We start from the raw sequence: 23,349 nt of genomic DNA on the forward strand, positions 1-23,349 counted from the left end.
AGTAGTCAAGCCACCTCACCAACATTCTCTCGGACGTTTCGCAACATTGTTGCTCATTGGATCAACCCGAATTCAATGCCTCATTACCGAAAACAAAACAGCAAGATTATTGGTCAAATATATGGATTTTACTGCACGTTTGGGTGATGTTATACTGCACTTGGGCAGCGGACCTTCAGATGATTCAATACAAAGACAAAAAGTTTGCTTTCATTTTATCAAAATATTGCGGCTCTGATGATAAACGATTTCATTGTGAAGAGCGACTGGACTCAGTGGAGATCATTCCACACCACCAATAAAGTGTTGTTTTTGTTACACATGGACATTGTTGGTATTCATATTTTTTATTAATACATTGCACAATTTATGTTTACAATTATTTACAATTGTTTTCTTTTAGGAAAGTTGCTGCATCACTGAATCTCTGTGCATTGCAAATCAGTGCATGATAAAGACAGGACACATGTCAGACATATGATGTGTAACTGTGTGCTCATGTTGATCAAAGTCTGAACTATTTGAAAAATAAACTAACAATCAAACATATTATTAATGTATGATCACATTCTTTGTTCTAGTTGATTGAGAACATTCCACCTTGATGTCCATTATATGTGTTGAGTCTTTATCTCTCCAGGTGTGAAACACATCAATATTCATCACCATTGACACTCCCTCACATATGGAAAAGTCATTATATTGTTTTATGTCAACGTTTGTTTAATTATCAATTTGTCTGTTGCTGATAAAACTATTATTTTATTATATTTATTTTATTCATCATTAAATTAATTTTAAAGCCCAGAATCTAGGTGACCATTGACCATGTAAACATGTATTATGGCCAGACACACGCCAGACTTTAGGAGCTCAGAGACTACAGGATGATACAGAATGTTATACAAATTACAATAATAATACTATATTTACATTAAAACACATCTTTACATCTACACTTTTAGCGCTTCACAGCTGTCCCCGTTGATGTCACAGTCTTCAAAGAGAAAAAGGCAGAGATGATCTTTACTGAATGAAGTGAATCCTTTTACTCAGCATGTGATTGATTCCCTTGAGGCTCAATACTGTAAAACATTGAGGAGAAACATCAGATATGATATTAATATACACTCATCTCAGTCATTATCAACATCATATCAGGATGACTTTATACTTACAAATCATATTAAATTATTCCAAGAGAGAACACAATAAAAGAAAAGCTACAAAAACAGTAAAAAACAGTTCTATGACAGTCACTTGAACACAAAAGTGATTCAACTGTAAAAACTAAACTTAAAATGTCTCCCAACAAAGGTAATAAAGTAACTTGTACAAAGTTATTTTCAATAGGTTACTTTTTTGTGTATACAGAATAAAATGACTCCTCAAAATGTCCCTTATAAAGATTATTTTGTTGACTGGAGACTTAAAGGAATATTTCACATAAAAATGAAAAGGACTTCTATGGGAGTCAATCATGACATAAAACAGATTAGCTACATACTGTCGTGTTTATTTGTGTTCAGCACAACAAAGAAATGTATACAGGTTTATAACAACTGGTCACCCAAAAAATTCTTTCAGGATTTACACCTTTTGTCATTCCAAACCTTTATGACTTATTCTGCAGAACACAAAAGAAGATACTTTGAAAAATATTTGTAACCAAAAATGTTGGTCCACATTGTGTTGTCATTAGGGGCCAAGCACTGAAGTGCTATTGCCCCTATTGATCCTGTTAGTATTACTATTATTCTTAACTAATGGCAGTCTATGGTAGCCCTATGAACCGTACGTAGGAAAATGATTAAATGTGGCACACTCAATACTCATTAGTCACGTGACTACTTATGGATTCTCTAGCACTTACTTTATAGCGCCACAAGCAGTTAAAAAATTCATTTTTCAAACGGGTGTAACTTTTGAACCATTGATCCACAATAATTCTACTCGGCACATGTCATGCACTCCTCACACTCATCGCATTTTCACGTGTTACATTAAGACTCCGCCCATAACAGTAGCGGCCATTTGGAAAAGTACAGTATTGCTTGTTTTCGCTTCTAGTCCTAGAAATTGGCTTAGACTATCTTTAGACTGGGCTGCTGAGACGTGACCAAAAATAATAGTGATTTTTGTTCTTATTCAAAAGTTATGAAATCACAAACATTTCAAAGTTGACCCAAAAATGTTTTGGTGGCTATATCAGGGCCATTCTTCGATCTATTGGAAAAAGACTTTGTATGCTTCATTGACTCCTAGGACTGGGGGCTTGGCACCGTGGTGGTGCTTGCACTGCTTGTTGGTTTTGTATCCATACAATCATACAATAGAAGTTTATCACTACCAACGGCTTTTGTGTTTTGCATAAGAAAGTAAGGTTGGGTTGACTTATTTGTGTAAACTCACAAATGTAGCTGTTGACATTTATGTAAAAGTTTGTTTAATTTTAAAACGGTGTGTGTGTGTGTTATTCAAACATCTTGTCCAAAAGTGCAGTGAATTTAAAAGTTTTTCTAACACTTTGTTGAATTTAATATTAAAGATTTCTCAACTTTTTACACTGTGGAAGTTGTTTTTAAAAAAACGGTTTATTCAGTAACTCACAGTAATTTCTTTAGTTGACAGTGTGGATCCTTCAGTAGATCAGAGAGCAGCTTCACTCCTGAATCTCCTGGATTATTATGTCTCAGATCCAGATGTGTCAGATGTGAGGGGTTTGATCTCAGAGCTGAAGTCAGAGCAACACAACCTTCAGATCCAATACTGCAGCTACACAGACTGAAGAGAGAAGAACATTAAATTAGAGAACTCAATGACATTTTTACAATAATTTCTTGTATTTTTTCATTTTAATTTATATATATCTTAATAGGCTTTAATAAAAAATATTGAAGTCTCATGATTAATTCTGTATTTACATCAGATGTGTGTTTGGTTCTCACAGTTATTTCTCACAGTAAGAAATGATCAGAATAATCTGAATCAACAGAGAGTCATTGACTGACAGTCAGTGTTGAGTGTTGAGTCTTTATGATCAATAACATTATTTGAAGATGATTCACATGAACTTTTCTTCCATTTACATAATACAAAGATTTAACATTATTGGTTTAAGGATTTTCTTACATTAGTGTCTTCAGTTTACAGTTTGTATTCTTCAGGCCATCAGAGAGCAGCTTCACTCCTGAATCCTTCAGTTCATTGTTACTCAGGTTCAGTTCTGTCAGACTTGAGGAGTTTGATCTGAGAACTGACGCCAGTGATGAACAACTTTCCTCTGTTAGATTACAGACACTCAGACTGAAAGAGAAAAACAACAACAATGAGTTAAAATTTAAGTAATACACTTATAATCCAAACAAATTGATCTCATTAATTTTCAATGAAAGCTTGACAACTTCGATGAGTGACAGTGAACTTTAGCTGCAAACATAAACTGCAAATACTTGACAGTCACTTTTGATTATTAAAAAAAATTACAATTGAATCGGTAACTCACAGTAGTTTCTGTAGTTGACAGTGTGGATCCTTCAGTAGATCAGAGAGCAGCACCATTCCTGAATCTCCTGGATTATTGTATCTCAGATCCAGTTGTGTCAGATGTGAGGGGTTTGATCTCAGAGCTGAAGTCAGAGCAACACAACCTTCAGATCCAAAACTGCAGTTACACAACCTAAAGAGATAAGAAAATTAAATTTTTACAATAATATCTACGAATGTTTCATTTTTTTTATATATTTTAATAGGCTGTAAAAAAATATTGTAGTCTCATGATTAATTCTCTATTTAAATCAGATGTGTGTTTGGTTAAAGCGTTTCACAGTTATTTCTCATTGTGAAATGATCAGTGACTGACAGTCACTGTTGAGTCTCTATGATCGACAACATTATATGAAGATGATTCACATGAACTTTTGGAAGGAACTCTAGTGAACTTGATACAAACACACGTTTCACTGTATTTGGGAGTTTTCTTACTCTAGTGTCTTCAGTTAACAGTTTGTATTCTTCAGTCCATCAGAGAGCCGCTTCACTCCTGAATCCTTCAGTTTATTGTTACTCAGGTTCAGTTCTGTCAGACTTGAGGAGTTTGATGTGAGAACTGACGCCAGTGATGAACAACTTTTCTCTGTCAGATTACAGACCCTCAGACTGAGAGAGAAATAACAACACAACATTGTTATCACACTAAGATATAAACACATCAAGAGATAATGTTTGCACAAGAGCTGAAGCAACATCTGCACCTGATAGAGAATTACTGCAAGAACTGAACCCTGACAGACAATTATAAATAAATAAAAGACAAACAAATACGTAAAAAAACAGAGCACGAGAGAGCAACTCTCACTCAATAGATGCAGTGAACAATTCTTTGATGTTTTAAACGATGTCTCTGATCATGTACACAACATTAACTGATAACTGTTACAGTAATATGACTGTTAAATGTTCAGGTGAAATGCAGTTAAATGACTCACTCAGCTGTTCTGGATGCTTTGATCACTGGCAGAAGCCTCAGAAGACATTCATCTGATGGATCATATTTTCTCAGATTAAACTCATCCAGCTTCTCTTCTGAGTTCAGTAACACAAACACCAGAGCCGACCACTGAGCAGGAGAGAGATGGACTCCAGTAAGACTAGACTTATCTCCTCTGTTCACATATGTTTGTACTTCCTGCACTAGAGAATGATCATTGAGTTCGTTCAGACAGTGAAACAGATTGATGGATTTCTCTGGAGAGAGATTCTTTCTGATCTTCATCCTAATGTACTCGACTATTTCATGATTACTGTCAGAGTTTCTTCCTGTCTGTGTCATCAGATCTCGTAAGATTGTCTGACTGGACTCCAATGAAAGACCCAGAAGAAATCTGAGGTAAAGATCCAGGTGTCCGTTCTCACTCTGTAAGGCCTTGTCCACTTCATTCTTCAGTAAATCACTCATATTTGATCTCAATCTACTGATGGGTCCTGATGTTTGCTGAAGAAATGACAGAAACACAAATAAAGCAGCGAGAAACTCCTGAACGCTCAGATGCACAAAGCTGAACACCTTCCCCAGGTTCAGTCCAAACCCCTCTCTGAAGATCTGAGTACAAACTCCTGAGTACACTGACGCTTCTCTGACATCAATGTCACACTCTCTCAGATCCTCCTCATAGAAGATCAGGTTCCCTTTCTCCAGCTGTTGAAAAGCCAGTTTTCCCAGTGACTCAAGACTCTTTCTGGTCTGCTGAAGATCTACCTCACATTTCCCATCATACTTCTGACTCTTCAGTTTGATCTGAAACATCAGGAAGTATGTGAACATTTGAGTGAGAGTCTTGGGGATCTGTGCTTGACTCTCTGCTTCACTCAACATTCTCTGGAGAACAGTGGCTGAAATCCAGCAGAAGACTGGGATGTGACACATGATGTACAGACTTCTGGATGATTTCATGTGTGTGATGATTCTGTTGGCCAGACTCTCATCATTGATTCTCTTCCTGAAATACTAGTCCTTCTGAGGGTCATTGAATCCTCGTACATCTGTGATCAGATCAACACACTCAGGAGGAATCTGATTGGCTGCTGCTGGTCGAGAGGTGATCCAGATCAGAGCAGAAGGAAGCAGATTCCCCTTGATGAGGTTTGTCAGCAGCACATCCACTGACGCTGATTCTCTGACATCAAACAAACTCGGATTATTGTAGAAATCCAGAGGAAGACGACACTCATCCAGACCATCAAAGATAAACACAACTTTATAATCATCAAAGTCTGTTGATCTCAGATCTTTTGTATCTGTGAAGAACTGATGAAGAAGATCCATCAGACTGATATTTTTCTGTTTGATCAGATTCAGTTCTCTGAAAGGAAGTGGAAATATGAAGTGAAGATCTTGATTTGTTTTTCCCTCAGTCCAGTCCAGAATGAACTTCTGCACAGAGACTGTTTTTCCAATTCCAGCGACTCCTTTAGTCAGCACACTTCTGATGGATTTGTTTTGTTCAGGTGAGACTTTAAAGATGTCATTACATTTGATTTGTGTTACTTGTGTCTCTGATCTCCTGGATGCTCTCTCAATCTGTCTCACCTCGTGTTCATTATTGATGTCTTCACTCCCTCCCTCTGTGATGTACAGCTCTGTGTAGATCTCATTCACAAGGGTTGAGCTTCCTTGAGCTGAGATTCCTTCATTCATTCTCTGGAATTGCTCTTTTAGTCTGGATTTGTGTTTCTTCATGTATACAGGGGAAAATTCTGATAAACAAAGGGAATGTAAAAAGAAATATATGTATACGATTGGGGAAATCCTTAATTCTACTTATGTAAGAACATGTATATTTTTCTTAGTTATAAACAAAATTAATATTTTGCCTAATCCGTTATTTTATTTGACTGAAAAGTTTTTTAAGATTTTGATGATCATGACATTAGATGAACACAAAAAGCTTCATGGTTCTATTCTGTTGATTTATTAACTGTAAATGTATTTTCACTAATAATCAACAGCAAATACAGACACTGTGTCTGTTCGTCTGAAGGTAAAGTGATGTAATAGTCACATGACTGAGAGCTCTTACTAGTCTGTAGTTTGTTAGCGAGGTCTGTCTGCTTCATCTTCTTCAGGACGTTCAGCGTGATCTTCAGAAACATCTCTCTGACTCTGATCTGATCTTCATCATCCTCCTCTTCTCTCTCAGAGCATGATGGGTAATCTGAACTCAATAGACTCTTGAAGATCTTCAGCTCGTTCTTCATCATAGAGATGAGTTTGTGCTCAAGCTCCTGAAATCATTTTTCAAACACGCAGGGTTTCGTTATTTCATAAGGGCAGGAAATGGTTTTATGTCATGAAACGGAAACTTAAAAACAGAGCGGGGCAACAGGACAAGATGTGGATGTAGACAAACTATCCAGCACAGGACAACAAACACAATGGCATTTAATAGGAGTGGAACAAAAGAGGAAAACGAGGGAAACAGTTGAAGGGCGTGACCTGATTATGGGATAATAAATAAGGGAACAAGGGGGCGGGGATTAGACACAAGACAGGAGAGCACAAGGCACAATCAATGGCCAAGTGCTTCCAACACTAACACAAGTGGGGCTGTCAAGATCCCGTCGGCCAGAACGAGAAATAACTGCTAGGAAGGCAGGATCATTACAGTTTTAAATTCTCCATGCATGCATCCATTTTCTTCCGCTTTATCCGGGGCCGGGTCGCGGGGGTAGCAGTCTTAGCAGGGATGCCCAGACTTCCCTCTCCCTAGACACTTCCTCCAGCTCTTCCGGGGGGACACAGAGTCGTTCCCAGGCCAGCCCGGAGACATAGTCCCTCCAGCGTGTCCTAGGTCTTCCACGGGGTCTCCTCCCAGTGGCACATGCCCGGAACACCTTCCCGGGAAGGCGTCCAGAGGGCATCCGGAAAAGATGCCCGAGCCACCTCAGCTGGCCCCTCTCGATGTGGAGGAGCAGCGGCTCTACTCTGAGCTCCTCCCGAGTGACCAAGCTTCTCACCCTATCTCTAAGGGATCGCCCAGCCACCCTTCGGAGAAAGCTCATTTCAGCCGCCCGTATCAGGGATCTTGTCCTTTTGGTCATGACCCACAACTCATGACCATAGGTGAGAGTAGGAACGTAGATTGACCGGTAAATCGAGAGCTTCGCCTTGCAGCTCAGCTCCTTCTTCACCACGTCGGACCGGTACAGCGACCGCATTACTGCAGAAGCTGCACCGATCCGTCTGTCAATCTCCCGTTCCATCCTTCCCTCACTCGTGAACAAGACCCCAAGATACTTGAACTCCTCCACTTGAGGCAGGAACTCTCCACCAACCTGAAGTGGGCAAGCCACCCTTTTCCGACTGAGAACCATGGCCTCGGATTTGGAGGTGCCGATTCTCATCCCAGCCGCTTCACACTCGGCTGCAAACCGTCCCAGTGCAAGCTGAAGGTCATGGTCTCATGGGGCCAGCACGACAACATCATCCGCAAAGAGCAGAGATGAAATCGTGTGGTCCCCAAACCCGACACCCTCCGGCCCCTGGCTGCACCTAGAAATTCTGTCCATAAAAATTATGAACAGAACTGGCGACAAAGGGCAGCCCTGCCGGAGTCCAACCCGCACCGGGAATAAGTCTGACTTACTGCCGGCAATGCGTACCAAGCTCCTACTCCGGTCGTACAGGGACCGGATAGCCCTTAGCAAAGGGTCCCGAATCCCATACTCCCGAAGCACCCTCCACATGATGCTGCGAGGGACACAGTCGAATGCCTTCTCCAAATCCACAAAACACATGTGGATTGTTTGGGCAAACTCCCAATCACCCTCCAGCACCCTGGAGAGGGTATAGAGCTGGTCCAGTGTTCCACGACCGGGACAAAAACCACACTGTTCCTCCTGAATCCGAGGTTCTACCATTGGCCGGATTCTCCTCTCCAGTACCCTTGCATAGACTTTCCCGGGGAGGCTGAGATGTATGATCCCCGATAGTTGGAGCACACTCTCAGGTCCCACTTCTTAAAAAGAGGGACCAACATCCCGGTCTGCCAGTCCAAAGGCACTGTCCCCGACAGCCACGCGATGCTGCAGAGGCGTGTCAGCCAAGACAACCCCACAACATCCAGAGACTTGAGGTACTCAGGGCGGATCTCATCCACCCCCGGTGCCCTGCCACCGACTAGTTTCTTGACTACCTCGGTGACTTCAGCCCGGGAGATGGACGAGTCCGCCTCCGAGCCCTCAGCCTCTGCTTCCTCAATGGAAGACGTGACGGCGGAATTGAGGAGATCCTCGAAGTATTCCTTCCACCTCCCGATGATATCCCCAGTCGAGGTCAACAGCTGCCCACCTCCAATGTAAACAGTATTGGTAGGGCACTGCTTCCCCCTCCTGAGGCGCCGGACGTTTTGCCAGAATCTCTTCGAGGCCAACCAATAGTCATTCTCCATGGCCTCACCGAGTTCCTCCCAGGCCCGAGTTTTTGCATCCACAACCTCCCGGGCTTTCCGACCGCTTGGCCTGTCAGTACCCGTCAGCTGCCTCGGGAGTCCCACAAGCCAGCCAGGCCCGATAGGAATCCTTCTTCAGCTTGACGGCATCCCTTACTTCCGGTGTCCACCACCGGGTTCGGGGATTGCCGTTTCGACAGGCACCGGAGCTATTACGGCCACAGCTCCGTGTGGCCGCGTTGACAATGGAGGTGGAGAACATGGTGCACTCGGACTCAATATCTCCAGACTTCCTCGGGATCTGGTCGAAGATCTGCCGGAGGTGGAAGTTGAAGATCTCTCTGACAGGGGATTGGGCCAAACGTGCCATGTGCAATGATGGACACCCTTATGCGTGAACATGGTGTTCGTTATGGACAAGCTGTAACTAGCACAGAAGTCCAATAACAGAACACCACTCGGGTTCAGATCAGGGGGGCCGTTCCTCCCAATCAGACCCCTCCAGGTGTCACTGTCGCTGCCCACGTGGGCATTGAAGTCCCCCAGCAGAACGACGCTTTCCAGCACCCCTCCCAGAGTTTTCAAGAAGGGCGGGTACTCTACACTGCCGTTTGGCCCATAGGCGCACACGACAGTTAGAGACATATCCCCAACCCGAAGGCGCAGGGAAGCGACCCTCTCGTTCACTGAGGTGAACTCCAACACATGGCGGCTGAGCTGGGGGATTACAAGCAAACCCACACAAGCCCGCCGCCTCTCACGTGGCCCAACGTCGCTCCTTTGGGCTGAGCCCGGCTGGACCCCATGGGGGGAGGCCCGGCCACCAGGCGCTCGCATACGAGCCCCACCCCGGGGCCTGGCTTCAGGGTGGGGCCCCGGCTGCGCCATGACGGGCGACGTCATGGACCTTGAATTTATACTCATCATAAGGGTTTTTTGAACCGCTCTTAGTCATTTTCGTTAACATATAGTTTTCTAGATTGCTTAAGTGCTATTTTATGAAACCTATAACTCTCTCCGACTTTCCCTTACACGGCCACCCTACATATAAACATGTTTTATAAATATCAGTAATGATAACAGTTATCTGTGTAAAGCTGCAGTGGGCTACGACTGCCAGTAAAATAATCTCATGAAACCCCCCTTAAACATACAGATTTCATTTTAGGTTTATAAAAATATTTTTGGGTAAAATCATTTTTGAAAACATAATTTGAAAAAGAGCATCTCTGAAAAAACTGTGTGAATATTAGTGGTGGGCCGTTAACGGAGTTAACGTGCTGCGTTAACGTGAGACTCTTATCGCGCGATAAAAAAATGTCGCCGTTAATCTATTCTCAAAGTTGGGTTGGGAGCTGGGTCTATACTACGCAAGCTATGATGACTTTCACCTTGATATTTTAGCGCGGATGTATATCTATCTTAATTGCACTGTACCGGGCGAGAACGAGATTTTTCAACTCGCGGGATTCGCGCAATTCGCGTCATTTGCGCCGCCTCATCATCTCATGACCAGGGCTTCATTCGCGCCGCAAGTAGGTCTATAGTATTTGTATTGACTTAACATGTAAATCACTCGCGCTTTACGCGCCATTCGCGTTTGGTCTGAACACAACAAAACGTTACTGTGAAATAACCACATCAAACGTGATGTGATAACATGGATGCAGCTATGAAGCCGCCGGGTTGCTTCAGGGAAAATTTAATTTTAAGAAGCTTCCCAATGGAAACATCGACAAGACTAAGGTTGTTTGCACCTTGTTCAATGCGGAATTGGTTTAAAAAAAACTTTCTCTCAACAGGTAGTGATCTAGCTTTAGTTGAAACCAGTAAATTTGTATTGGCACCTAATGTATTATGGCTCCTGTCTGACATATCACTTGTTGCTCCATAACTCTTTGTAAATTGCTTTGGATAAAAGCGTCTGCTAAATGACTAAATGTAAATGTACTGTAGGAGCTCTTCCAGTCTCAAGTACCACCTAAACGCAAAGCATCCCTTAGCAATTGCGGAATTAACACAAGTACATTTTATTGAACATACTTTAATTTTCATCACAAATTATCATAGTAGAACAGCTTTCTCAAGCAGTTTGTGATGCATTTTGGAAACAGGAGATGAGCACTGGTCTAATGCGCCACATAGCTTGAGAAACCCGTTCTCAAAGACTTACTTTTAGTCATTATTTGGGTAGCACACATATTCTGAATGCCTTCGGCAGAATTCAAATGAGCCATTTTAATCTAGATTAATTCCAAGATTCATCTAGATTAATTCCAAGATGTAATCTAGAATAAAAAAAAATATATGCCCACCACTAGTGAATATACATGATATTGAATGTAAATCAATTGTATGTACAATACATTACTGTCAGATACTACAAAAGACAGTGTTTTTTACAGAAACACTGTAAAACATATCCCAAATAAACATTTACATTAAGTAGGCCTATATTAATAGAAACATTCTGGTGTAAACTAACACATCTTTTTTATTAAGGCCACCAGACATCTGTGATTTATGTGCATGTGGTGCGAGTTTATTCCAAATTGTTTACTTATAGAAATTCAGGACTAAGTTTAACTGTATTATATCACATCCCCCATACATGAATGAATCCGATGATGAATCATAAAAACACAAAATACATGCAAAAACACATACACTCACCTGGAAAACAGAATCCATGTGCTTCCCTTTGAAGGATTCATTTGTTGTGTTACTGTAATTTAAGAATAAATGAAATATCTGTTATCATACAGTGAACACATGGATTAATGTGTGTATCTGTCAGTAAAGTGTTCAGTGAATATCTGCAGTAACATCAACAGCACAGACTCAGATCCGTGAATAAAGATGATGAAGTGATTTACTCGTCTAAACCATCAGACTGTTCTCACCTCACATCTGTATCATCACAGTCTCCTGAACTGAAGTGAATAGGAATACCCATTGATCTATCACTCTTCATAGACACACAGCTGGGTTTAGGAGATTCTCCACAAGTAAAACTAAAACAATATTAAACAAAGTTTACTTCATGTTCAGTGTTATGCATTTTTCAATAAAGAACTTTAAACTATTTCACAGATTATTAATAATTTATATAAATGATAAAAATATATATAAAAATAATTCACATAAATATATTTTTGAAATGTGCCTAAACGTAAAAATTCTTATACAACCACAAATAATAAATCAACTTTAAACTGAAACCATTTAAATTAAAATAATTTGTTAAATACTAACTCTTACAACAGACCAAAATTTAGCCTTCAATTGTACAAACATATCTAACTATAGACAAACATTTTTCAATTATAATAAAAAGTACTTTTGTTTATTAAAATCTTTACGATTATCTCACCCTTCTGTCTCTGTGGAGAGATTCATGATGAACACTCTGTGTAAGAATATAAAGAGTTAATCTCAAACCTGTAAACAAAATACTGATGAGTTATTTTTCATATCAAACATTCTTTCAAATCAGTCATTGACATTGAGCTGCACATTTGATCTTTAAACCGTGAAACTAAATGATCAAAATGTCTCTTTTAATGTTTTGAGTTTATAAACACACTTCCTGATTCCAAAAATAACACAATATTTCCAACACAGTTCTTCAACAAATTAACTTAATGTGATATTCAGAGCAAGACAATATTGAATCTACAGAATAAACATTAGACTATTTATACTTACCGTGTTTTCTGCTTGTTATTCTTTTATTTTCTTGATCGAGTCTTTACTGTAAAATGGCTCCTGCTGTAATAGTTTCACTTTCACCTGCAGCTACCTGTGAAGGAGGAGGAGCCACCAAACGTCTCGTTTACGGAAGTAACCTGGGAACATGTGATTTATCACACGCAGACACACACACGCAATCACACTCGCACACGCAAGCACGCACGCACTCAATCGCGCAATTCGCGTTCTACAACTATTGTTAAATAAAATCCATATCAGAAATGTGCTATAAAAGTGAACCAACTTGGGTAAAAAAACATCTTGATTACAGCAGATAATTGAAGGAGAAGTATTATTATAGAAGAAAGAAGATACAAAGTACAAGATTACTTCTTCCATACATGCACAAAGCAGCAGAATATGCAATGAAATATTTACAACGTATATGTTCATTTTAAGACACGATCAGATGCAGATGAAATATACAATACATCACACTAAAAAATGCTGGGTTATTTAATCTACCCAACCGCTGGGTTATGAAATGGTTTACCCATTATGGGTTATTTATATCAATATTTGGGTTATATTTATTTATTTGGGTTATTTTGTGCAACTCATGCGTTGAGTTAAAATCCATCAACCCAACATACATCGGTTGACCCAGCACGTGGGTTGTTTGTGCTTCGAACGTCATCACATCGTCACGGGAGTCAAGAGTCCACACACCGAGTGCTCGTCACAGCAGAAAGCCTGACTGATCATCCAGCGAGGCAAATGAATAATAAAAGGTTTGTGTAACTTATAATACATGTCTGATTCAGATTGTCTGTGTTGCGTTACCTATTAATGTAGTATATTTATATTGTCGAGGCTTTGGTTTGGCTAACAACGTAGCTAACGTTAGCCATTTAGCCGTTATCATGGATCGCCTAACGTTACAGCTTATCCGTTTGCTCTGAATTATATTAATGAATTAATGAAACAAGGTCATAATGCCCATGGGCATGTTTATTGAGTTCACCAGTCTAATTTGCCAGCTAGTTTCAAGCTAGCCAGGTGATTCGGCAGTTACCTAGTTTACTAGCCAACATGCTGTCAGTTAGTTGCTTTGCTAGCTATATTATTTTAACTGGCTATAAATGAGCGCGCTTTTTTACTTAAGAAATATATAATAAAAAGTTCGGGAACCACTGCTGTACAAATATTCTTGTGAAGTAAAACAATAGACAATTTACATGCATGCAATTTGTCATATGAATTGTATAAGGAGAGATTGTTTTCTCTATATTTTGTGATGCTAAATAAAATGGCTGTTATCTTCACATTGGATTACATTTTGCTGCTAGTCTGCATTGCTTTTGCATAGTGAAATCTGAATAGTTAATACAATAGCAATTGTTTTTTTGCTTAAGCTCTTTTTGTGTTTGTTTCAGATCAATGGACAGCTTTGTCATTAACACTTTGACAGAGTGGCAGCTGACAGACCTTGTCGACAAATTTAAAGGTAAGAAATATTTGTTTTCCCATCAACAGCATATCAAGTCTGCATTGCTACTCAAGTCCTTTTCAGACATTAATTCTGAGGATATTAATATGGGGACGCATTATTAATAACCTTTTATTATTGTGCCACATTGAATTGGTTTTAAAAATGTGTTTTCCATTTTATAGATTGCACAGGACAGTCTTGTCCTGCAAGGGGATGCTGCATCAAAATTGTTTGAAACTTGGCTACCCATTTATGCTGAGAAGATCCTGTGCCTGGCACCTGGATGGATAAACACCAGGTAATATATTCTTGTATGAAGATCTTGTAAATTCAGGGTTTTCCCTGGCTTCTTAGGGGCTTGACCAAAAACTGCAATTTCACATCAGTTTGGCCACTATCATTATCAGAATCAGAACTATAGCTAACTAAAAAGTATAAATTTACTTTCGATGTATTTGTACACCTGTATTTGCACAATTCACAGCCTTCTCGAACATGAGCTCTGAGAATAGTGAGTGATATCATAATAGGAATAGAGTTAAATAAATCTGTCAGCCTCTTTATGCTAATTGTGTACAAAAAAGTCCAAGTTTTTTACAACAGAGTCAACACAGCAGTACCGATGTAACTAATAGCACTAATTTTTTTGTGATTGTCGCGGGCAAAAATCCTTAATTTTGCGGCACGTTTTCTGTAAAAATGCGATGGAATATGCATTATATTTATGCAATTTTATGTGATGAAGCCACACAATTTATGCGGAGAAAATGCGGCGCATTTGAAAAAATATTCAAATTTGACCTTGCATTACAAGATCGCCATTATCCTAAAGACTGGTGACGGTAAGAAAAAATGCAAGCAAAACAAGCCATGATCACGTTTACTGCCAAAGAAATGCAATGACTGTACTCCGGTGCTCTTTTAAATACTTAAATCTCTGCTGCCGTCCGGCCCACTGATGGGAGGATTAACTACACTACAAACTAACCAGCTGCAGGGCGCGAATTAACCGCACGTAACAGTTATCATGGGTTTTATTTTAGTTGGATATTGAATGACAAAATCAGAGGTATTCCATGCCACATCGTATTGACACCTATGTCTTCCTACAGATGGTGTTGGGGATCTCGCCCTGAGGCAGCTGCCAACCTTGCTTCCACCTACAACTTACAAAGTTGGCCGTGGCCGCAGTGTGAAAGTGGTTCGCCACACCATTCAGGAATGCAGCTTGGCCTTCATCGACCGTAAGCCTGTAAGTCCTCAAGCACATCTAAATGGGAAACTTTATTTATTTTATCAACATATCTGAGCTTAAGAATGTGTGCAAGCACACATGCATATCCAGGTTTGTTTTACTATACTTTTGTGGACAGTCATCAAATAAAGCCTGACAGTATTCGGAAAATAGCCATTCTACAAGCTTACAACACAAGCATCCTGTGCTTCTAGAACACCTCAGCAGTGCCACAGGCTAATTACCTCTGATGCAGTAATTTGTTCTAAAACAGGCACCAACAAAGGTATTGAGTGCAGAAATCAACATATTTATCAGAAGGTTGACACTTTTGTATTTTAACCCATTTGGACCTGACTCTGTAAGGTTGACTAAAGAAGTCTTCTAAATCTACAAACCATTTGCGGCCCACCTATCTGACCACCTAACTCGGCTGCCTATCGGCCAGATAGGAGAGTCAGATTTTCTGATCATGTTTATTGTAATGATAGATCATCAGTAGATTTATGGCTTTTTAGGACAATTGAGAACATATGATACAGTTCAACATTTTGAATTAGAGATGCACTGAATCTTTTCCAAATTGTCAAGCTAACTAGACTTTATAATAAAACAATAATTTCTGTAGTGAGGACCAGGAAAATGGTCCTCACAATGTCTATATTAGAATTCTTCTATAGTAGTCTGTAGACATTTGGTCCTGAATCTTTTGAATCTTTTCCAAATTGTCAAGCTAACTAGACTTTATAATAAAACAATAATTTCTGTAGTGAGGACCAGGAAAATGGTCCTCACAATGTCTATATTAGAATTCTTCTATAGTAGTCTGTAGACATTTGGTCCTTACTCACTCGCACTCTCTCACTTGCTCTCTTGTATTCTTTCTTTTTTAGCCTGGAATAAACATGGTGGAGTAGCTCAATGAGGCCAAGGCATGCAAACCATACCCCCACATCCTGACGCTGGGAAATGATCAGAGGGCATTTCAGAATTTGTTCAAGACAGTTGACTGTTGGCATGTTGAATGTTCAGCCAGTTCATTCATAATTGTTGTTTTGCTATGAATGTTTTCCTATCTAGTGATATTAACTGCACCAGTTACACTATTGTTGATATTAATGAATGTAATACAATAAAAAAATTCTGAGATTCCATTGTTGTTTTGCTTCTGTATTTTTTTATTCCATAATATATGCATACATATAGCATGTATTCTGTTCTAGGTTTGTAGTTTAACAGTTTTATAGCTATGGGTAGTCTATTGCAATTTATTTTCTTAAATTGTACTGTAATGTGTTAGCATTATCTGGCATATGGGTTAATTTAACCCAGCATTTGGGTACACTATATAACAAATCTGTAGTTGTATCAACCCAGAATTGTATTTAATTTGCCCCAGCGTTTGGGTAGAATATTTAACTCATCTGTTGGGTTAAAAATGACCAACCCATCTTGCTGGGTCAAATTAACTACTGTTGGTCTGGTGCAATAGTGACCCAGCGGTTTGGTTATAAAATAACCCAAGTTGGGTTATTTTTAACCCATCATTTTTTAGTGTGATGCTTTAACAGAATTGTGACTAATACGGATTACAGAAATTCTTAAAGAGACAAATTAAGAGCTTTGTTTCCCGATCTAAAAAAATATTTTATTTATAAAAACACATTTTTAATTGACATGAGTAAACGTCCATTTAAATTGACATTTCACTAAAATTGTACAATATCAATATGCCAAACATCCCGATAACATCACTTTCCAGCAAGGAGTCAATGAGAACATTAAGACTTTCTAGTGTAATGCTTCTGGAGCCAATATCCCTGAATCTGATTCACAAAAAAATATCCCAAAAACCCAGATATTTATATGATTGATTATTTAATAAGACAGACAAACTTTTCTGTAAATAAGCACTGAACAGATTATAAATTGTATAAAGTATAATTTGACTCATGCACTGAAAAAAAGAACGCTAAAGTTACGTTTTTGTAACCAATTACATTTTTGAGTAACCCTAACCCAGCGAGGGATTTTGCTTAATTTTTTAGGTTGGTGTGACTCAGAATTGTAAGGTGTTTTTACTAACACATTTGTGTTATTTCTGCCAAAAAAGTCTAGTTTACCCTCACGATAAGCTCATTTAAATTAATAATTGTATGTTCTCAACACCTAAAATAAGTTCTTACCTAGTTCTGTATAATGTCCTCACTATGAAAATCAGGTCTCCCAAGATATTTTAAACATTTGTTCTGAACTAAAATATAAAGCAAATATATAAAAGTCACAAAATGTAACTTTACCAGAACATTCATAAGCCAATACAATTGGTGCTAAAACAAGTGAAGAACAGATTGAGATGATTGAGATTGTCGGGACTGACATAACACCAGAAACCGCGGAGGCTGTGTGAACTGTTGGATAACAAGGTCTTCTTTAAAACAGGTTTGTCAGAACCCGGTACACACTCGGGTAGACTGTGAGGAAAGTGGTTGAACCCAACCGATCTACAAATAAATATCATTGAAATACATTTGTAAATTATTTTTATTTGCAAATCTCATTGTATTTATTTGTGAATTCCATTTATTTTTGTGGAACATCTAAGATGTATTTATGGTTCGCTTTTTGACCATATGTGGATTTAAAAAATGTTTGTGAAATTGTCTATATTTAATATGCGAATCGTAGGTTATTTATTCAAAATAATTAAACAAATCTGATCCCATATAGAAACCATTCTAATTAAATAAAACAAATATTGACGTCAAGAATGTTTTTCTGTGATACTCTTTCCACATTTAAACACATGTGAAGTTCATGAATAATTAAAAATGAAAAACAACAACTGTTCAGAAGGTACTTTAATGGACGCTGCATTCACACAGGTGACAATGGGCAATACAGAAGGCATTCAGACATTCTGACAAAAACAAAAAGCTTTTATCATCTTAATTTACACATCTATAAATGTAGTCAGATAGAAAATGTTTTGCTAATAGCAGAAAGTCAATGTTTGTGACAGAGAGACTGTTCTGTACTGGATTACTGACTAGAAGTGATAGGATGATTTTTCTCATCTGACTCAGAATAACTGTATGATGTGTTTAAAGATACTAAAGAAACTAAACTGGAATGGTTCAGAGCTCCAGCTTCTGGAAAATTATAAAAACAATCCAGTGTTTGACAGCACTTTTGGAAAATAGTTGGTGAATCTATATTTTGGCAAATACATTATAGGAATAATTTTAAAATTCAGATATCAGAGTATTTCATTTATTATGCCCATTTGTAATGACCATGGCACGTGATGTAAGCTTAGTGTTTGAATTGTGTTTGGATTCATACATATTGAAACAACTAAACATTTTATCCTGAAATTACCATAAAACCCAAGTTTTGTTTGTCCCTTCAGCCCAATGGGTTGAGCATTTGCAGTAAGTGTTTTAGAAAGGAAAACAGCTACTATAATGAAATGATGAAAAGATTGGAACACAAAGAAAGTGAACACAAACCCTCCTTGTTAGATGTGAGTCAGTATATCGTTTTTGTAGATTGTTCAGTGTTGTTGTGTTTTCTTACCATGAAGTCTGATGCTCATATGTGCTTGAGGTGGAGTAGATTTGATGATTTATCTAGAGAACCAAATAATAAGCACTGAAACTATGATGTTGATCCAGACGTCTGCTGATACCAGTGAAGATTGTGAGCTGATCCATCATATTTACAGGACAGAGTGATGTTGTGTCCTTCAGTTATAGACACAGATGTCATTTCTGAATAAGATTTACATTAGCTTCACCTATAAAAAATAACAAAAGACTATAAAATCAAGCATAAAAAGATTAAAATTGGAAGCTGAAAAAAGAGTTTTGCATTTCTGTACTGCAAAATATGTATAATAGCACTTACCAAAGCTTAAGATACATATAAAAACTGAAGAGATGGTGAGAGAGTGACATAATTTTTTTATTTATTTTATATGTGCTCTTAACATGTTTGTTTTGGAAATGGACAGTAAGCTCAAATGATGTCATGAAGGGGCAAAAGAAATCAGTGATTTTTCTATCACAATATGCAAAAGCATTCACCACTGCATCATTCAGACACACAATGGCAGAATGACGGCAAGTTTTTATGCAGCAGAAAGTTGTTTCCTGTTACCCTGGGCACCACAGCACAATAATAGTGTGACGTCTGTTACTTTAGCAGAAGAGATTTACAGTTTCACGACTTTTGTGTCTTTATAACCCTCAGCAGATAACCAGTGTGCCAGTGGATCAGTTTTAACTGCATATCCAGATTCAGTGATGGACAAGAGGAGATCAGGTTTGATTTCTGAAACTGATGGTATCACTGTAGATTGTACACAGCATCACTGTACTTACAGAAGAGACTAACATCGTTTCCCTCTTGAACATGTTTTTCTGATTCATGAGAGGTTATTACATTCACAAGAGTGTATCCTGGCAAACACAACATGATAAAATCATTTTAGATTGTAATGAATTACACGATGTAACAGTACATGGTTATATTAAAATGAGGTATTATTATAAAACACTCTCACCGACAGGCTGTGAAACCAACAAAAGTAAAAAGATCCACATGTTTTGCCAACACAACAGAATGAAAGATTGAATGTGAGGCATGAGGATTATATTTTTTAAATCCTCTTTGATCGCCTCCTCTTGAATGTTTAGAGATTTTATCATGGCACACCTCAGAAACCTTCATGCAGCAATTCCATTGCAATGTACAGAAATGCAAAAAAGCTGCTCTTTATTTAGTGATGCTGTCTTGAGGTTTCTTCTTCAGTGTGCTACTGGTCTCCCACATTATGTTTTTTGTATCATTTGTATAATTTTAAAGATGAATCAGACACCACCCACCTAGCAAAATTTGGTCATGTGACAAGAACCAACCAGCCATTATAGACAAACTCAATGAAGATGGAGTCACAGCATAACTAAATCTAGTAGTAAAAAAAGTAGAATGCAAATATAGCTTGAGTTTTCTGGGTGGTTTTAGACGCGAAATCTAAATCGGGGGTTTTCAGGTCCTCCTGGAAACTCTTTCCGTTTCTCCTTAGTTCACATTCATTTCTTGCTCCAATCATGGGTTGAAAATTAGCCTGCATTTATAGAATGTATTATATAAATAAATAAAAAACAAAATAATTTAATATACAATTTTCCAGAACAAACAGTTACTGGCATGGTACCCAAATACAGTCAATTACAGCTAGCGTGTTAAATAATTTGTAAGAAGAAGGAGTTTTGAACCATTCCAGTTTAGTATCACTTTAGTAGCTTTAAACAGTATAAAGTTATAAAGTGAGTCGAAAGAGAAGAGTATCTTCAGTCTGCTGTCAGTATAATCCAGTACTGTGCAGTCTTTATATCGCAAATATTCACTTTTTGTTATTAGCAAAACATTTTCTATCTGACTACATTTATAGATGTGTAAATTCAGATGATAATAGCGCATTGTTTTTGGTAGATTGCTGAATGTTTTCTATATTTGCGAGCACTGTGTACGCTTGAAGTGTCCGTCTACAGAAAAACATTGTTTATTTAGATGTGCACACTGTTGAAAAACAAGTTTCACTAATTCAGTTTTTATTATGAAAATATCACAGAAAAAGTATTGCAGAAAATAATTTCATCACTCTATTAAAAAACTGAAGCAAACAGCAGTCCTCACAGATCACATGTGCAAACGTTTGAAGGTTTGCTGTCTGAAAGTTAGCGGAGCATCCAATGGGGTGAAGGAATATGACCGCCTGTCATCCTCTAGTTCCGCCCCTTTGGGATAGAGCGCTCAGTCCTGATGCAACCTTTCAACTTAAAGAGTATAAGGTGTCCTTCTGCCCATCTGGTTGGAGCAAACACCACAAAAGGCTATAGATGGTGGCTTTCTTAAAAAATAGTTAGACACCTTCTATGAATAAATCTAGGAGAAGTTCTCCCTTAACTAGAAGAAGAAACAGTGTGGAGACAACATGCAACCGGATATGGAAAACCCCTGGGATATTACAGGGTGAGGGTGCCGAGCCGTAGTGGCATAGGGCAGTGGTTCTCAACTCTGGCCCGCGAGATCCATTTTCCTGACGAGTTTAGCCCGAACTCTGATATAAAACACCTAAACAAGCTAATCAGCGTCTTTAGCAATAGACGCGTTCAACTAAATGCGGCGCTGCGCAAATCTATCAGCGTATGACATTTAAGTACCGCGAGAGCAATTCAACTGCAGATTGTTCTTTACGGATTTGAATCGCTCTCGCGGTACTATAATGCGATATGCCAAACAGTCTGCGCAGCCCAACATTAAGTTGAACGCGTCTGTTCCTGAAGTCACTGATTAGCCTCAACAGGTGTTTTATCAGAGTTGGGGCAAAACTCTGCAGGAAAATGGATCTCGCGGGCCAGAGTTGAGAACCACTGATGTATAGGATAAAGCAATGTTAGTCGCTTTCGATAAAAGCGTCTGCCAAATGCCTAAATGTAAATGTTCCGTTGCAATTGCGGCCGGCACGTTTGCTTGCTGCTTACGGTACACAAGTGTTCAGACGCTGGCATCTGTAAATACATGCTAGTCAGGCTCGCTTGATCGCCTTATTTTGACCCAATTCAATAACGGTACACCAATACATTAACGTTTAAACTCATCTTCTGGGAAACAATCCATTCTGCTGTTCCATGCAGTAACTCTAATCAACCCCCGAATTCAATGCCTCATTACCGAAAACAAAACAGCAAGAATATTGGTCAAATATGTTGATTTTACTGCACGTCTGGGTGATGTTCTACTGCACTTGTGCTGCGAGCCTTCAGATGATTCTATACAAAGACAAAAAGTTTGCTTTCATTTTATTTAAGGATTGCGGCTCTGATGATAAACGATTTCATTGTGAAGAGCGATTGGACTCAGCGGAGATCATTCCACAGCACCAATAAAGTGTTGTTTTTGTTACACATGGACATGGTTGGTATTTATATTTTTTATTAATACTTTGCACAATTTATGTTTACAATTATTTACAATCGTTTTCTTTTAGGAAAGTTGCTGCATCACTGAATCTCTGTGCATTGCAAATCAGTGCATGATAAAGACATGACACATGTCAGACATATGATGTGTAACTGTGTGCTCATGTTGATCAAAGTCTGAACTATTTGAAAAATAAACTAACAATCAAACATATTATTAATGTGTGATCACATTCTTTGTTCCAGTTGATTCAGAACATTCCACCTTGATGTCCATTATATGTGTTGAGTCTTTATCTCTCCAGGTGTGAAACACATCAATATTCATCACCATTGACACTCCCTCACATATGGAAAAGTCATTATATTGTTTTATGTCAACGTTTGTTTAATTATCAATTTGTCTGTTGCTGATAAAAAAATATGTCATTATATTTATTTTATTTTCAGTCAATTCATAATAAAATTAATTTAAAGCCCAAAATCTTGGTGCCAATTGACCGTGTAAACATGTATTATGGTCAGACACACGCCAGACTTTAGGAGCTCAGAGACTGCAGGATGATACATAATGTTATACAAATTACAATAATAATACTATATTTAATTAAAACACATCTTTACATCTACACTTTTAGCGCTTCACAGATGTCACCGTTGATGTCACAGTCTTCAAAGAGAAAAAGGCACAGATGATCTTTACTGAATGAAGTGAATCCTTTCACTCTGCATGTGATTGATTCCCTTGAGGCTCAATACTGTAATACATTGAAGAGAAACATCAGATATGATATTAATATACACTCATTTCAGTCATTATCAACATCATATCAGGATGACTTTATACTTACAAATCATATTAAATTATTCCAAGAGAGAACACAATACAAGAAAAGCTACCACGCCAACATTGACACAAGTGTGATTACAAAACATTTATATGACATTCACTTGAACACAAAAGTGATACAACTGTAAAAACTAAACTTAAAA

General features: G+C 38.4%; 1 protein-coding gene and 1 long non-coding RNA gene across 3 annotated transcripts; one reads left to right on the forward strand and one right to left on the reverse strand.

The window, feature by feature from the left end:
- Positions 1–412: 412 nt before the first annotated feature.
- On the reverse strand, positions 413–12,731 carry LOC130417701 (NACHT, LRR and PYD domains-containing protein 4C-like). The gene is given in 11 exon segments (XM_056743418.1): positions 413–1,085; positions 2,611–2,784; positions 3,133–3,306; positions 3,506–3,679; positions 3,985–4,158; positions 4,488–6,255; positions 6,579–6,783; positions 11,622–11,673; positions 11,852–11,962; positions 12,322–12,357; positions 12,657–12,731. Coding segments are annotated over 6 exon segments (2,322 nt in total). The 5' UTR covers positions 12,348–12,357; positions 12,657–12,731; the 3' UTR covers positions 413–1,085; positions 2,611–2,784; positions 3,133–3,306; positions 3,506–3,679; positions 3,985–3,998.
- A 583-nt stretch (positions 12,732–13,314) lies between these two features.
- On the forward strand, positions 13,315–16,521 carry LOC130417704 (uncharacterized). Of its 2 annotated transcripts, XR_008906210.1 has the most exons (5): positions 13,315–13,432; positions 14,078–14,148; positions 14,316–14,431; positions 15,246–15,385; positions 16,261–16,521. It is a non-coding gene; the product is annotated as an uncharacterized LOC130417704 (long non-coding RNA). The 2 variants fall into 2 exon arrangements; XR_008906209.1 differs by having other exon boundaries at positions 13,316–13,432; positions 15,246–16,521.
- The last annotated feature ends 6,828 nt before the right edge of the window (positions 16,522–23,349 follow it).

The sequence above is a fragment of the Triplophysa dalaica genome, chromosome 3, assembly GCF_015846415.1.
Source record: "Triplophysa dalaica isolate WHDGS20190420 chromosome 3, ASM1584641v1, whole genome shotgun sequence".
NCBI lineage: Eukaryota > Metazoa > Chordata > Actinopteri > Cypriniformes > Nemacheilidae > Triplophysa > Triplophysa dalaica.